At 35.6% G+C, this 18379-nt stretch overlaps 1 protein-coding gene across 1 annotated transcript in view; it reads right to left on the minus strand.

Annotated features, from left to right (window-relative positions):
• Positions 1-18379, minus strand: part of ADGRA3 (adhesion G protein-coupled receptor A3) — a 55726-nt gene that overhangs the window by 26726 nt on the left and 10621 nt on the right. Inside the window, exons 2-8 of the mRNA XM_051790809.1 lie at positions 14770-14841; positions 7261-7332; positions 5870-5941; positions 4867-4938; positions 3186-3346; positions 2115-2328; positions 1096-1260 (exon numbers count right to left, since the gene is read on the minus strand). Coding sequence (XP_051646769.1) covers positions 1096-1260; positions 2115-2328; positions 3186-3346; positions 4867-4938; positions 5870-5941; positions 7261-7332; positions 14770-14841 — 828 coding nt within the window. The remainder of the gene's footprint in view (positions 1-1095; positions 1261-2114; positions 2329-3185; positions 3347-4866; positions 4939-5869; positions 5942-7260; positions 7333-14769; positions 14842-18379) is intronic.

An 18379-nucleotide genomic window follows, 5' to 3' on the forward strand; every position in this document is an offset into this window, starting at 1 on the left:
ACTAATGAACATAAAGAAGATGAACTTGGAACTAATGCTCTCAGTCAGGACTTTACTTAAATTTTAGCTACAACTGGAGGAGGCCTTTTGTACCTGAAAGCTTGTCTTCCCTCCCCCCACAAATTATGTCCCAACAACATGCTTTAACTTACTTTTCATTTCTTAATATAAAAGATTTATGGTCTTAGATCGACTGTATACAAAGATGATGACTTCAAAAAACTCTAATGTACACAGGGAAAGATTGTAACTGTAAACAAAAGACCAAGCAGAAGATCAACATAGCCAAGCAGCATAAGAAAAGTGAAATGAGCAGATAAAAGCAGTTTTTACAGCATTAAGAAACCCTATGCACCATAGGGAACACAATGCTATTACATATACTAATTCTCAGTAGGAGCTACTGCAGGGAGGTATAACACAGAGTAGTTATAAAGGGAATTACCTTACATATAGAGAATCTATACAGAAGCTATCTGTTACAGCTGGCACCTCCAGGAGTAACGTGTTGTTAGAGTAACCAGCAGCAGAAAGATCAGAAAAGGGAAAACAGGTGAAGAGATAAGAACAAAAGATAAAATACTCCGCAACACCCAACACAGTGGAACATCAGAGCTGCCACTACAGTCCCAACAATCATTAAAAGGAAGCAGCACCATTCATATTACTTACTCTAATACAATGGGGGAAAAACCCCAAACTATGTTGTGTACTTCTCATATAGTGATTCTGTTGTATGCGAGCAGAAAGATTTTAAATAGAGAATTATAACCTGGTGGAAATCACCCTATCACAGTATGTAGTCCAACTCTAACTTACAGGTAATCTAAAAAAGTTTAATTCCAATAATTTCATTTATATATTTCAAATATAATAGCTTACTTTCCATATCTTTCAAGGATGTGTTAACTGGCTGAAAGTTTAACATTTCATGGTATAGTTTCATGCACTTCTGTCAGCATATAATACTTTTAAACAGGTAATCTATTAAACACAGTTTACAAGAAAACATCCACATAGGTGCCTTTAAAGCATAAAATCTTAGAAACAAGATTAAATGGACTTTCTTCTGAAAAAAACCCTGAGGTTACTCACCTGAAATCCCCTTTATTGTTCACAACCCTCTCTGGAGGGCAGTACTGTGCAGAACTTTCTAAGACCACAATGTCTACTGTCCTTGTGTTATTCCCACGTCTGGTTTGCACATGACAACCCCAGTTTCCTGTGGAGCCAGCCTGAATGTTTGAGATTGTCAGTGCACTGGGAAGATAAAACAAACAAATAAAACTCAGTCTTGCAATAAAATTTATATAAGCTTTACCAAAAGATGATATACAGAAAGACAATGGAGAAACAAATTACATACAACCATGAGTGATCTTACTAAACCAGAGCTATCTACAACTCAATGTACTGTAATTAATAGAGAATTATTTACTATTCTTCAAACTCTCAATTTTGCCAAGGTAGGGAAGAAAAAGAACAGCCATGGGAAAAAGTCCCTTGACTTCAGAAAGAAGAAATGATAAGTCCAAATTCCTTATGTGTTACCATTGCTCTTCAACACAAACCATTCAGTTGTTCCAGAAAGGGCAAATTAAAATAAATTTCCAAATGCATGATTTGTTATAAGGATCAAAGTACTAATTTACTAGTACAACTACAGGATATATAACCACTCTGTAGATGCTGAGTAAGTCTAGAGTGAGGAATCCAAAAGTAGTTCAGTTAAATGCCTTGTTTTCAACATTTTCATCATTTTAATATTCTGAGAGAACAAATGTGGTCTACCACAAACATATTTTACATGAACTGCATTGAGTAAAACTTGAAGAAAATTAAAACCCTACTGTAACAGTCCTGGGCAACCTGCTCTAGCTAATCCTATTTTAAGCATGTAGGTTTGACTAATCAAATCTCTAGACCTCCTTCCTCAAAACTTATAGTTAGGAGGAGATATGTGAAGTTACAGACTACTTCCCTACTTGGGATGTTTCTGCCTACATATGTTCATTCAGTGAGGATATGAGGGGACCTTACTGGTTATGGAAACAGTCACCAAATCAGAGCAGAAAACAGGGAGTGGGAAATACGTTTTCTCCCTATGGATTCACCTTGCAATCAGTGAGCAGTTATGAATCATGTTTTTTTCAACGAAAATCCCCTGGGACTCATCTGTTTCCACTATCTTCCCATCCTGATACCACAGGACTTTCATGTCTTGATCAATATATGAAGCCATACACTGGAAGGGTAGACTATCTCCTTCAAAGACAACCTGACGATGAGATGGAGTCATATAGAAAGACGGTAATTCAAGCGGTGGTTCTAGAATTCAAGAAATAAACCCACAATTAAGAATCTGTTATAGACATAATTTTCAAAAAAGGAGAAAAAATACACTCAGTATCAATTATTGATATAACTTTGTAAATTGCATCTTGCAAGACTTATATAAACATTTAGTGCATCAGATATTGAAAAATACAAATTATCATCATATTCTTTTTCAAAATATGTACTCCTTTAATACATTTCAGGAATCTTTTGCTAGATCACATACGAAAGAGTGAAAAACAAATTTGAAGGAAAAATATATTTATGCATTTTAGTTCTTCACAGCTTCTCACTACTAAGACTCAAAAATCACAAATACATACAGTTTTTAATTTTTACAGATGGAATAATTGTAATAAAAGAAGAAGTTGAGCAAGTTGATAATGGTTTTGTCACGAGAAGTCTAATCAAGAACAGAATCATCATGTAGGAAAGTAATTGAAGATCTTTTTAACTTCAGAAATTTGGGATTAGAATAATTCACACATCTAAAGTCAGAAAGCTAGACTCTGGAAAGAAATTATCAGTTTCCAATTCCTCTTGTGAAGTTTAGGTAAAGATCTCTGAAAAACACAGGTTAGCAGAAAAAAGGAGTTTATCTCTTGAGAATGCTAGTCATCCTTTGCTTCTACAGACTAACATCCACAATCATCAATTTACTTATTTCCAAAAGCAAGCAACACTGAATCACAACTAAAATTCAGCCTCTGAAAAGGATTCACTATTACCACTGTCATACAAGTGCTGAATTTTAGGAAAACAAAACAAAGCAGAGAAAGTTTTTTCCCTAATATTAACAGAACATAAAATGCTTTAGAAAACAAGTATCAGTTGCCAGGAGTGCTTACCACAGGTCAGAAGCTCCTGCTTAACACCAGTCACCGTCTGTGACTGAAGTGACTTGGGATAGGCACATTTTGTCTCACGTACAGTTATATTTCTTTCTTTTAACCACTGATGCATCCACAGTATGTTGCAATCACAAAGAAGATAGTCAGTCTGAAATTCTCTGCAACAAAAAATGGGTATTTACAGTGATAAACCGAAAAACTCCAAGGTCTGAAAGCTTGACATCAACAGCTGTGCAATGCCTTTCATTGACACAGACACGCAGACAATAAGCAGTGAAACTCCAGAATACAGTGGAGTTGCCTGCCTCTACCCACTAGAATATACTCTAATCCTCTGCAAACTGTGATCTGAGAACAAAAGAATATACTCCCTGAAAAAAAGGAATTCTCTCCATAACTGAGGAACATCTAATACTAGCACATGAAAAAATTTCTAGCAGTTTTGTTCATGGAGGGTGTTCATGCATATGCATCATAAATTAAGAGCACACTTCATTGCTTAATTTTATCAAATGCTTTAACAGTAAAATTAAGAGAAACAGCTTCTCACCCATTTCTCTTTCCAGAACCACTATTCAAACAATTTTAGTCTGCTTTATATAAAAATCATAAGGTTTTTAACTGATTCATAGAGTCTTCTCTGTTAAGTTAGTACTTTCTACTAAAAGGTTATACCAAACCTCCCCACAGATGTCTGTTGAAGTCAGCTAAATTAAAAGACATTAATATGAACTGATTTTAGAAATTAGTATTTTATCTGTTTAGAAACAGTTAAAAATATACCAAAACATATGGCTATGTCTACACCGTTTCTTATGTCTAGTGAAAACTTCTTTTTCATTTACCAATGTCTAGAGGACAATACAACATCACAGGCAGAACATTTCAAACCCGAAATCAACATTCCTGTGAAACTTCATTTGGTGTTTGTTCACAGGAATTCCTCCAGATACACACATTTTTAATGTCAAGGATTATATCCAGGTTCTCCTGTCTGATCTGTGGTGTTCTTGGACAGTAATCTTTACATACACAATTAAAACACCAGGAATAAAAACTTACAATTAAAAGCTGGAGGAGGAAAAGAAACATTTGCTTTTATAAAAAAGAAATTAACTCAAGTGTCAAAGCCAGAAATCAAAGCTTCTGAGAAAGTCAGTACAGGAAGCCAATTGTCATGACTACCAGGAAAAAATGCAAGCTAATCATCAGCACTGAATTTTCTTCATTTACTTTCTTCCTTACAACTCATGACTCTAAGAGAGCAAAATAACATGAGGTGGAGATGTACCCACTGTTACATGTTACAAAACTATACTGCTATTCAGAGACTAAGATCTTTCTTAAAAGTATTTGTTCCCCTTGTTATAGAGGTATAAAATGCTATTTATTTACTATAAATGATAAATTCAGAATAAAACTTTTGGAAGCCCAGATGCCAATAGAGCTTTGTTCTTTCAGAACTATGTAACAAATAGCGAGCAGCTTTTGAAGGGGGTTGTACAAAGACCCAAATATCTGTACATACATACACCTGCCAAGTGCTTATTCAGATAAGAAAAAACAGTTAAGAGGATTAAAAGTAAAAATGCAAAACAAAGCTAGTGTATATAATATGGTTTTTTGTTAAGAACACAAGGGATCATGCAAATCAAGATTGGATGCAGTAAGTACTTACAGAGACCTCAGTGAACCAAGATGATCAAACGTTCCCTGCGTAACTGTAGAAAACAGGTTTCCAGAAAGATTCCTGAGAAATAAAAGTATCATGATTTTAACTTATGATCAAACAACCAACATATGAAATAAAAAATGCCCACCCTCTTCAAGATAACACTATTATTAAAAACTACAATATACTATTATGACACTCTCTCATAGTTCACAAGACTGTAAGAATAATAATCAGGTGTCAATAGCTTAGCAAAATATCCCAAAATAAACTGTTCCCCAATACTTCTGTTTTAGCTGAAGAATTTTAAGACTGTAAAAAAAAGTGAATGCAAATACTTGATTTTTATTTAAAGCAACAACCAGCACATGTTGAGCATAGCTTTCAAGAAGTTTGAAAACTTCTCTGTTCACAGTGAACTGATGTATTCCTATTAACACGCTATAAGAAGCATGTTTGATCAATTAGAATATTTTTAAAAAATATTATACATACCACTTCCTATATATATATATATATGTATATATATGTATATATATATATAAATAAAATATATCAGTGAAAGCACTGTGTGAAAGAAGCCAAAAACCAGGGCAAGGAAACATTTCATAATCATACGTGTTATCCTCTAAAGTAAATGAAGAACTACATAACATGCAAGAAAGCCAGCAAAACATACCCACACCGATGCCATGTTACAGGGCATGGATATTAAAAGATTCTAAAACTCTGAAATATTTTTCTAAGGAAAATATTCTGTACAGTCTGCTAGTCACTTCCACCTCCCCTGCTATACCTTCTGAGAAAGTGGAAAACTGTTGCCAAGGTCAACAGAGCACGGAATAGTATGGTTTGGGTTGGCCCCACTGCTCTTTAAGCTTGCTACTGAGAAACAAAGCTGTCTGTCTTTCAACCCACACTTAAACAAAGTACTCCGCTTGAAACAAAGAATGTTAACTTACATAAAGCTAAAACTTAGGTGTATTTATATAAAGCAAATTATACTTACAATCTAATAAGGTTTACAAGTCCTCTAAATATATCTGCATTCAGGCAGCCTATTCTGTTATTAGTTAAGTCTCTATAAATAGGAAAAAGGAAAAATTAGAATGAACTGGTTTATTTTCAAATGACATACAGTCTGCTAACAGAAGTATATGAACTAAGATTCATGAGTAACAGATTGCACCACATATATATTTGGTCTTTTTCAGCAAAACCCCCAAGGTACTGCTATATAGCTGTATACACATGCATATAGACTCCTTAATCCATTTCTTAAGTAATTATAATTGCCCACATACAGTTCAACAGGCTGAGCCTTATCGGGAAATTCTCTTAGAAAAGGATAGGCTTACATCCCTACCAAATAAACTTTCATATTAATATAGCATATCATCACATGTGCCACATCATTTAATTTTTTAACGTCAGAGACCTATACTAGTGCATTTATTATACATAAATAAGACTACTTCTATATTTATATCTAGATAAATATTTAAGTGTTATATATTTTTCAATATAGGTCTTAAATCAAATTGCCAAACATTCTTAAAGGAATAAAAATTAAGCTTGCAAGTAGTAATGATCTAGAACTAGTCCTTCAATTTTATTTTTAAGGCATTCAAAAGTGCAATTACCAGCATTATTTCCTTTTAAGTGAACCAGATCATCTGATCAGTGACAAATCAACATATATACCATAAAAAATTAAGAAAAGCTGGGGTGGGAAGGAGGTAGTGGCAAAATCACCAAGACTTAAAAGTTGTTACAGACATTCCAAAAATCTGGAGTGTTAAAAAAAAAAAATAAGGGTAAAAAAAGAAAAGAAAAGCCAGCATGCTAAAATCTTGTTTTTCTAGTTTCATCTGGTACAGAACTTTTACAGTCAAGGCATAAATCCCCCAAAAATGTGTTAATGGGAATTTTGGCATAACCTTCAATAAAGCAGCATTAACAGCACAGTAACTTCAGCATAATATTAATAGTAAGGGACTCTATGTTCCACTCTGCCCTATGGAAAAAAAAAATCGTAAGGAGTTTAGCATTTAACAAAACAAGACTTGATGGCATCAAAGCTCTGAATAAACATTCACCCAGTGATGTTTCAAGCCACTGAAATATAAGAAGAAAGGAACAGTACAAGAGACTGTCAGTGAGAACAGTGCGACTGCCAAGCCACAAGCAGCGGATGTTCTTCAGTCATAAGACTGAAAGCAGGCTTTGTTTTACACATGTGTGCATGAGTGTGTGTATAAATTTAGACAGCATATATATATATTCAACTTTTAATATATAATAGCTTTGCTGTCTAAATTTCCAGAACCTAAGACTTACTCTCTCTGAGGGTTGTTGTGTTTGTTTTGTTTAAACTGACTAGCTAGATATAGTACTTACAGTCTTTTCAGAGATGAAAGCCCCAGAAAAGCTCCTGGATCTATAGTACTAATAAGGTTGTTCTTAAGATCCCTGTGGGGAAAAATTAAGACATTACATGTACCATAAATTACACTTTAAAACAGATATACATGCATGAAGATACACCAAACTTGCCTTAATTTATTTGAGAATCTCCAAGAAAAAAAAAAAACAACCCACATTTTTACTTTCTTTGATGTAGCATCTTTCAAAATTTGAAAATCTGTATTTTAACTATAAGGAGGAATAGAAACAGCATGTATTCCCTTAAATATACTATCAGTTCATATCACATGAAAGAGTATAGAGTCAAAGATACTTTTCCACTGTGTCTGAATAGCTTACAGTTACACAGGGTGAGACATTTGCTCATTACACAGTACGATACTGTTTAGCACAATGTTGTCTTCTTTAGTCTATCCAACTTTCAGTACTTCAGTAGTGCCCAACATCTACCAAAAGGAGCAAAACATGATCCTAAAAATACACTGATGACACAACATTGCAAATTTCCACCTACATTGCTGGCACAAAAGCAAAGCCCTGGCTGAAGATCCCAAACAAAGCTGGTGAAATAACTCCAGAGCAGATTATTAAATCTTAAATTCCCAGGGACTCTAAGGAGAAATGTAAAGTAACCATGGCATTAAATTGCTTTACAAGTGATACAGGATCTTTAACTCCCAACTTGAGATATTCTGAAGATACAGCTTAATTTGAAAGGTCACAGAAAGCAGCTGACAGCATTATATGGTTTTGAACAAACTTTATCACTGCATGAATGCTAAAATTATTTCTACCTCCTTATTCACCGAAGATTTTTATTAGACTACTATCTGAAACTTCACAGACACGTATTAGTACAAGTAAAATTTCTCATTCCTTGGTAATATCTGAACATTTTGCATTCAAAAGGAAAATTAGTGACTTCATTTAAAAGCTGTTTTAATATGCAAGAGTAGAAAAAACATCTCCTAAATCTACTACAACATTAATTCTTCCTGAAAGAGAACAGTACAAGAGGATAACATCTACCATCACAGAGACATGCATGACTGAAAATATAATTCATCCCAAGATTTCACAACAGCATTTCCTGCAGACAGATTAACTAATCATAGTACAACAATGTCATGGCATGTGGATCAAACTTGAAGCTGTAAATAAAAATTTTTAATACTTGAAATACTTTAAATTTACCTTGCAATACATTAAATTAATTTTCATATACACACTTCTCTTATCCCAACTTTATTTTCTTGCCCTGTACAATGGCAGTATCAGGAGCCTGAAGAACTGGCTCTTTCAGCAGACTTTTAAACACAGTACCACACCATGACAAATCTGAGAATATTAAACGTTATTAATTGTTTATTTACCAACAGTCTTTGGAGTAGAGAAGAAAAATTATACTTACTGTTCATATTTTAAAATTTCAGCTTAAAATCATGTAACTCCCACTTAAAATCTCACTGTTGAAAACACTGAGGGAGAAAAACCTTGACAACATGCCTTGGAAATCCACTAGTCTAGGCTATCACTGATCTTTAATTTCACTCCACAAAGTCAAAGAGTACTCCCTGATAAAGCTCTTTCTGAAATCCATTGCAATGGATTCATAGAGATGAATGTCCAAAGTGTTGGAATTTTCTCAATCTGCAACTACAACAGTCGGGGAGTCTCTGTTTTGTTTTTTTTTATCCCTCCCAGTGGCAGTCCTTTGTAGGCACTAGCTACGCATCCATCTACCAAAAAGTATTAGGAAAGGAAAACTGTGAAATAAGAGATACCTAAAGATGTCAAAATTAACAGTGACATGTCTGGCAGCCCTTCAGAAACAGTAAAAGATATTCACACACAGGTTGGTACAACTACCAGGACTCCAGCATCTAGAGCAGTTTTGACATGAAGAAATTACAGTAATGGTTAAATCAAACACACTTACATGATTCTCACATAAAAGGGTGGGAGAGAGACAATCTCATTAGGAAGTTGCATTTGGATTTGAAGTTTTCATTGTTTTTATGCTTATAAATACTTATAAATAGTTTTAGCAACAGAAAATTAATCATCTCAGACTTTGATTTTAAATTTCCTTGGCAAAGTTCAACTGACAAGATATACTTATTTGCCCAAATAGAAGAAAACCTGTCCAAAAAAACCCAAAAGACGAGGATTTGAGTTAGGGTAACATCTTTTATCTTACAGTAACTACATCTTTTGTCTAGCAATTAAAAATACTGCTAAAAAAAAAAAAGGGGTAGTAAGCAATCTGACACTGAGAACCTATTGAAAGATTCTAAATTTTCTCCTAGATCTAAATAAGAATGCAAGTAAGGATGCCCCAAATTTATCAGTGAAGGTGACTAACTGATGTTACAACAGTAGAAAAACTTAGGTTTTAAGGAGTGTGTTGAGGGTAGTCATGTAGTTCAAACTGTGGCACAAAGTACAACTAAATCAGATGAACTGCCCCACTGTTACGTACAGTAAAGCCCTGAAAACCTCAAAGGATGCTGATTTTACCATCACACAACCCTCTGTTTAACCGTTTCCATTATAAAAGATATTGTTGTGTCCAAATGGAACAGTCCTTTATCAAATCCATGATTAAGCGGGCAAATAGCAACTTCCTAACAAGCAAAAACATTTTTAAGAGCCTCAATGCCACATCCAATGTTCTTGTTAAGATGTGAAAAATATCCTAATGAAAGATTACTTAAATTTAACTATGGTTGAAAAAAAAATCCTTTTGTTCCATTAGACTTTAAAATGAAATGTTTTAGTAGCTAGTTGTCTATGATTTAAAAGTTAGCATCACAGAATCTTCTGAGTTGGAAGGGACCTGCAAGGATCTCTGATTCGAGCTCTTAAGTGAATGGCCCACATGGGGCTCAAACCCACAACCTTCGTGTAATCAGCACCAAGTTCTAACCGACTGAGTGCATGTATACATACTTAAAAATTTACTGCTTTCTGTCTCAGCACAATGAATACTGTCTTAATTATTAATAAAGCATCCTGCAGGCACAAACAAACTATGCATATATACACATACCAATATGTATACATTATTTAGCTTTCTCAACTATCATTGGATATATTATCTTTTCTTCCTTAACACAATTTGAAAATCAATGTCAAACAGGAAACATATGAGCTACCATGGACTTTTCCTATAATGGAATGCCTTTTCAAAAGGGAAGTGAGGCAAGAAGACAAAGTAAGAAGTTGCAGAAATAGATTTAACATTACACAAAAGTCTTCCAATCCTTCCCACACCTCTATAGGGTGTAGATTTTACGCAGGCAAATACAACAGAGGTTCATGACTCAATTTTTTTGTTTCACAGAACCACAGAATGGGTAAGGTTGGAAGGCACCACAGTGGGTCATCTGGTCCAACCTCCCTGCAGGGTCATCCCAGAGCACATTGCCCAGGATTGCATCCAGATGGTTCTTGAATATCTCTAGTGAGAGAGACTCTGGGCAGTCTGCTCCAGTGCATGGTCACCCACACAGTAAAGAAACCCCTTTTCATATTCAGGTGGAACTTCCTGTACATCAGTTTCTGCCCATTGCCTCTTGTCCCATTGCTTGGCACCACCAAGAAGAGCCTGGTTCCATCCTCTTGGCACCCTCCTTTCAGATATTGATAGACATTGATGAGGTCCCCTCTGTTATCTCTTCATGAGACTGAACAGGCCCAGTTTCCTCAGCCTTTCCTTGTACCAAAGATGCTCCTGTCTCTTAATCACGTTCATACCCCTCCAGTGAACCTTCTCCAGGAGCTCCATGTCTTTCTTGTACTGAGGAGCTCAGAACTGGACACAGCACTCCAGGTGCACCTCACTAGGGCTGAGCAGGGGGGTAGGACCACCTCTCTCAACCTGCTGGCAGTGCTCTTCCTAATGCACCCCAGGATACCACTGGCCCTCTTGGTCACAAGGACACACTGCTGGCTCATGAACACCTTGTTGTCCAGCAGGATCCCCAGGTCCTTCTCTGCAGAGCTGCTTTACAGCAGGTTGGTCCCATGCCTGTACTCGTGAATGCGTGCAGGACCCTGCATCTGCCTTTGTTGAATTTTGAACTAATATCAAAATATAGCATAACAATGTCACAGGACATTAAATATTTAGCATATTTTTGTACAGACACTTTTATTACCACTTAGCACAGTTGAAGTCTTTGACCTGATTACTATTATTTGCATGCTTTCTTTCCTGCAAAAGTAGATATAGACATAGCATAGTCATTTCCTACTATAATTAACAAACATTTCTGTCCTAGTTAGAACAGATGGGAGCAGCTCATCACTGTATGGGTGTAACCCAAAACTGTGTATTCTATAGCCTTCCATGCCATTTCCCAGAAACTGGTATCAATAGACTATTTACACCCTCTACCCAGAGCAGCCTGACTCCTCAACCTATAAACTAGGTGTTAAGAGGCCTGTGAGATAGGAGGGCGCTCCTGTCCTCACACCCATTGTGGAACTCCCCGCCCTGAGGGAAGTGCTGGGCATTCCTGCCTGAACTGGAGAACATATAATCTTGGAGTCTTCGGACTTTTTTAACCACTTGTGGGATCCAGAGGAAGACTGCAGACCACCGCTCTCGACTGGACTGCAACCACCACTTTTGACTGGACTACAACCACCACTCCCACCAACAGGTTTTCCCCTCTCCTTTTACTTTGGACTCAGGGGGCCAAACAAACACCACTCTGTTCATGCCCCAGGGTGCTGGGTTATACATTTGGGTTTTGTGGGTTAAAACCAATTGTTTGTCTGTATAATCGTACTTATTGTATTATTTTATTAAATTCTTATTCTGATTTATAATCTCTCTTTTGAGTTGGGTTCATTTCCCCCACCGGTTTACCTTTAAACCAGCACATTTTCACCCTCCAGTAAAATAAAACTCTTATTTTGGTTAGCTTATCCACCTCTTCACAAAATAATGGATTAACAAATTCACACTTTCATAAGTTAACATATACAAAAAAAATTATTAACAAATAGATTTGAAATTGCTACTTGGGGCCACCATTTTTAATGTACTTCCTCACAGTTTTGGTGCATACAAGCAACAAATAAAACAATCTCCCCCTTTCAATAGTAACAGTGAAGAATTGTCAGACGGGGATAAAGTCAAGAGATATCACATTTGAGTAAAACGATAACCTAAAGTGCAAGAACTTGCCAGTTGTAGACACCATATATCCAAGTTTACCTGAAAAATTAATAAAATAACAGAAACCATTTCAAAAAAGGCAAATTTTTATTAAAATGTCCAAGAACTAAACAAGTTTAGTACATTACCAGATGAATTATGAAGTTGTGATTATTGATTAAAATTCAGTCAATTATTATGCAGACACATGTTCCTGACATTCATTTAATTTACTTTTTTCAGAGGCCTTAGTTAAATATATCAATACATCTAAAGTCTACCTGAAAACCACTAAAGAGAAATGGCGAATATTTTTGCTGTCAAGTACAACATCACAAAAAAGGAACAAACATAAATGAAATGCATATAAAATTGCTCTCCTAGTAAACAGTAATGTTAAATGACAATGATACTGTCTGAATTAACTATTTAAATGCTGACTGAATTTATTTCTGTTATCTCCATTTCATCTCATAAATTAAACATGGGGAAAAGAACTCATCTACAAAGAAAGAAAACACTCATAAGGAGACAATACGAAGTATGAGTAACAAGAAAAAAATAAAAATAAGCAAGAAACTGTCAAAAAAATGCAATTTTCAAGGTTTGTTAGTTATCACAATGAAAATTAAGGAAAACCATTTGAAACTGAGTTATGTTCAACATAATGTGAATGTTTAAAATAGTTTCTGTGGCTTTCAACTAATTTTCCTTTTACTCTTGATTATCCATTTAAGTTTGAAAAATTATTTTAGGTAAAATAGTAGTTTCTGTCCAAGAGCACTTAAGGCAGAAAAGTTTACTTTTATTACAGCTAAATATCTATTGCTTTTAAATAAGTCTTACACATACAACAAAAAATAATCATTAATAACTAGTGTATCACACAATTTCTCCCTCCGTTTACGATGAAGACACTTGGCCATTATTAATCCTTTGCTGATGCACTAACTCCTACAGCAGTGCATATAAAAAGAGTTCTCATTCAGATGAGACCACCATACCTTCTAAATTACTGCTATCCCAGCTCACTTTAAATGCTCCAAAAATGATGCCTTCCTGATGTCTTTGCCTTTTCATGAAAGAAGATACTAAAATAACCTAAAAAAAAACCCTTACAAAATATATTAAAAAAACCTTACAAATCACAGGAGTTAAATGGAAGAAAGCCACATTCCTATGATTTTAAAGAAAATTAGGATTTGGACTCATGGAGAAAATATAAATTATCATCTCAATCTAACTAGAGTTTCAAGTATTTCCTGTCTGAAAATTGTAATGAGTTTCAACAAATAACAACTGTCAGCAGATGCCTTTATTACCTAAGCAAATGCCATCACTGCTGATAGCCTGGCTTCTTTGGCACAACAGCTTACTTCTCCAATAAAGCTCATCTGCCAGTGCAAAGACAAATCTTTCTTCTGGTACGTGGGAGAGGAAGTGGTGGAAGTGTTTGAATTTATTTAGGTCAGGTGACTGGGATTGGAGCCCTGAAGTTTTAGAGGAAGAATAAAATACTTTTAATCCCCTGAAGTCAAAAGTCGTTTGGAACTCTTCCTAGATGCTGTGAGATGATTATGAAACTGGCTACTTTCCCAGTCAAATGGCCTAGAAAAACCCTTATCTCTAAAGTTTATGCCTGCTCCCAGGTAGATCAACCTGCCAATCCTGAACTTCTACCAGCTGGAAAAAAGCTGACTGTAACAGAAGCTACAATGCTGCTTCTTATCCCGTAGGCAATATGTCATCTGAAAGGGAAAGTGAAAACAGGAAGCAAAAGATATCCAAGAAGCTACTCCCATCAGACTCACTCCTGCCCCCCGTACATTCAGTATATACCAAAGTTGCGACGTAAGCACTAAAACTTAAAATATATGTCAACAACAAACATCATAAATCTAGCCTCTTTTAGAGGCTCTAATACATCCGCTTCCCCTACAAATATACTTTGCAACTGTTTGACAAAGGGTTTGACACTTCATAAGAAAAGAAATTAAAGAAGTAATTTTTTTAATAACATAAGCTTTTGTATTACAAAACCACCACCAACAAAGCAAATCCATTCGTCATATCATTCCAGCGAACTTCCCACTGAAGCTGCCCTCTCACCTGCAGGTGAGATAATCCCTTTTTGCTGTTACATGCCATTCATAAAGAGAACGCTTAACTATGTTAACTCTTCAAACACAAAGAAATATATGTTCTTTATCTTGATGTCCTTTAAGACATTTTGTTCTCAGAATTATTAATGGAACCTAAACAGTATATCACTTAATTTTTAAAGTGAAAATAGCTTTTTAAGAAGTACTTACAATCTTTCAAGAAGGTGTAATCCAGAGAAGGAGCCATTCTTCAACTCTGTTATTTTATTGTTACTCAAAATCCTGTAAACAAAACGAGACAAGAACAATATATTATAAGTATGGTAACAAAATTATTTGCTGTAGCTTACACTTCTGGCATAAATATTTTTGTTTAGCAGCCTGTATATCAAACTACAATGCCTAGCTCATTGTCTTGAGGTGTATACAACAGCACTGCTTAAACATTACCAATGAGAAAAAGAGGATTTTCTATGTTATATGTCCTAAGTACCATGCAAGCTTACATATTTAATATCTGAAATAAATATATCAGTCTAGGATTGTTCTAATGGAAAAACCCAATTGGTGTAGTAGAAAATTAAGTATTAAAGAACAAATCTGTACATTCGACATTCTTCTCTTCTGTACCCATTTTGGTTTTCCAAACCAGGCAGCACATGCCTGTTTCCAATTTCCTCCCCTGCCACCTCCAGCCACACACACACACACACACACACACACACACACACTCACTTCTCCCAGGTTGTGCCACCTTTCCCAGCCATTCTTCACACTTTCATCCTACTTCTCAATGTAATCTTTTTAAAACATCTGCAAATAAGCTCAGCAAGCATTCCTATCTATCCTTTCTTCTCTCTAAGGAACACATAACTATGAATCCCCTCTTTCATTGAAATAACTGGATCAGGCCCATCTAGCCAAGTACCCTATCCTCCAAGCACAGACAGTCAGCAGATGCAAATTATCCTCAAGGTAGGAAATCCTTTGCATAGCTTGATGTTTCCTTACTTAGAAGGACCTGCTTTCTATAGAGCTACATAGTTCTCTGGTGGTATCGGCAACACTCCTTACAAGAGGCTTCGCAGTACAATGCTCCATTCCATAAAGAATGCCTCATCTCACTCGTTTTGAAAACACCTTCTGACAGCTTTATTTGATGTTCCTCAATTCTTACAGTGAAACACGCAGTAATCAATCCCTACCTGCCCTCTCTACCATGTGTAATCAATCCCTCCCTAATGCTAAACCTTCTCTTTAGCATTATTATGTAGAAAATTAAATGTCTCCTTACAGATGTAAACCCCATGCTTTACTTAATTATTCTTTACACAAAAGTCATTTGTGCCACCTTAAGCATTTCTGAGCTCTTTCCAGCTTTATTACACTCAAAATTGTGAGGTAAGACCACCAGAATTGAAACAGTATTCAACACACAGACAAGTCACAAATCTACATAGTGGAATAATGATGTCTGTTTCCTACAATTTCCCTGATCTGCCTTTATCACTTGTGCCAAGAATCTAAGATTCCTGGTCAGCTCAGTGCCGATCATCCTATATATTATGACAGAATCGTTTTCACCCTGATACATTTTTCATTTTTTTCTACAATGTGCTGCTGCTGCCATTTTATTGCCCAATTAGTTTCATAAACTTCTTCCAAAATTCTTTGTTTTACCCTCATCTTCATTACATCAATCAACTCAGCCAACTATATCAACCCCTTACTCACAGTTTTACAGGTCATTAAGAAATAAGTTGCGCATTACAGGTCTCAATGACTCCCCTTCACTGAGAAGGAGAACCATTTACTTCCACACTCTCTTATACCCTTTAGCAAGCTAACTACTGATACAATGATCCTCCACTGAAGACTGACAGGGTATTTTCATCAAATGCCTTTGGCAAGGGACTGAGACACACCTTCTAGAAAAGCATCTATGTCTCATTATACTGGATCATTCTTGTAAATATTTTGCTGATTCTGAAGAACTCCAAAGACTTGTGGGGAAGAGCTTCCCATTAGAGATGATGTAAATTTTACATGGTACCTGTATCTTTATCCAGGTAGCCAATAATTTATTATAGATTCTACTGATTTGTTCAACACAAACATCAGACTTGGAAACATGTAGGTGGTGATGCACTTACAAAAATGAGCATTTGTCATCCCTCCAGTCTTCAAAAATCAAGTTAATTCTAAGAAAGACTTCAGACATTCATCATATGACTTCTTCATCCCTGAGTTCTTTTAAAAGCTCTCCAGTTGCACCATCTTGTCCTGGAAATTTATTCGCTCTGTCAGACTGTGCCACAGCTTCTGCTACAGTCACTTCAGTTTCAGACAGCTCCTCTATCAAGTGCATCCAGCAAACGCAACATGTCCCTGCACTTCTTCACTTACACCAATTACATCTTCAGGCTGGATAACTATTTCTGCACCTAAAACTGACACTATGAGATTTCTTTCTGGTCTACAACGTCTTTCAAACATCCTTTACAATAGCCATAAACCAAACACACCCCCACACCTCTCTTTCCTCCAATGCATATAATTTACCATCATCTAATGACAAGGATTAATACTTCAAAACACATTATGAATAAGAAAAACTAAAATACAGAAGTAATTCAAGAAAACTGCATCATTTTGACACAACTATATATTACTCTAAGCAGTTTTCTTCTTCAGGTTTCTCAAAGATTGTCTCAAGCCTCTGTGGTTTAGACAAACAATGTGCAGGCACGTTTATTTCTAAGAGCTCTGGCTTTGAGTCACTCTATCATCTCACATACAGAGTCATGACAGCTGAATAAAACACCTGAAAATCTTTCCATTTCCAGTTTGATGGAGGGAATTTGAAGCCGATCTTAAATTGTTAACAAAGGTAACAAGTTCTGATGCCAAAAGGAGATCCCATTCCTTCTCCTGCCGTTATTTCTGCGGGTCATCTTAAGTCATCTCTGGTGCCCACTGCTCCACAAGCAACAGACGTTAAACTACACATTTACCCAAGGAATCTTGCAAGATATAAATTTATATGTCAACTGCAAAGTGTGATCAACATACTATGTATGCTACACAATCCCAGGTGAAGACTGATCACTGGAATGGTGAAAACTATGAGGGGAAAGAAATACTTAAAAGTATTTGCTGAGAATTTGCTATTTTATGTGCCAATAATGCCTGTGACATGCACTAGAGTGTCAGCTAAGAGCAATTGCTCTTGTGAAAATATAGTTCTGTAGTCAACTACATTAAGCTATCTTACAGGAAGAAAATAAGAAAATTGCCCCTTGGCTGCAGCTGTGATAACTTAGATGACTGAACAAACGAAACAGTGTTGGTTTTTTTTTAAACACACATACAAACCAAGGAAGCCTGGGTACTCTTAAAAAATGTGTATGTATTTCAAGGAATCTTTCCATCAAGGAAGGCACAACATGTAACAGAAAACCATGAGACACATTTGCAAGACTGTAAGTGTGGTGGTAATAATAATAATTATCATCTACTAATGGGAATGCCTGCAAAGCTAGTAAAATTTAGTTGAAACATTAAAATCAGTTTGAAACTACTCTCACTTCTACTCAAAGACAAAAAGGTTTCAACCTAAATAGTAAGTATTATCTGTAAAAATAGTAGGTAGAGGATTAATTCAGTAAACCCAATAAAGTACACCTTTATTTCAACATCCTTCCTGGTTTCAGAAATGTATGCAGGAAGAAAAATAGTAATAATATATAAAGAAATAAATGAAGGAGCTTATAAAAAATCATTAATAGTTAATGTAAAGTGAACATAAGGCATAACATCA

This window comes from Manacus candei, unplaced genomic scaffold, assembly GCF_025592945.1.
Source record: "Manacus candei isolate 608988 ecotype Guabito, Panama unplaced genomic scaffold, ASM2559294v1 h1tg000028l, whole genome shotgun sequence".
NCBI classification, from domain to species: domain Eukaryota; kingdom Metazoa; phylum Chordata; class Aves; order Passeriformes; family Pipridae; genus Manacus; species Manacus candei.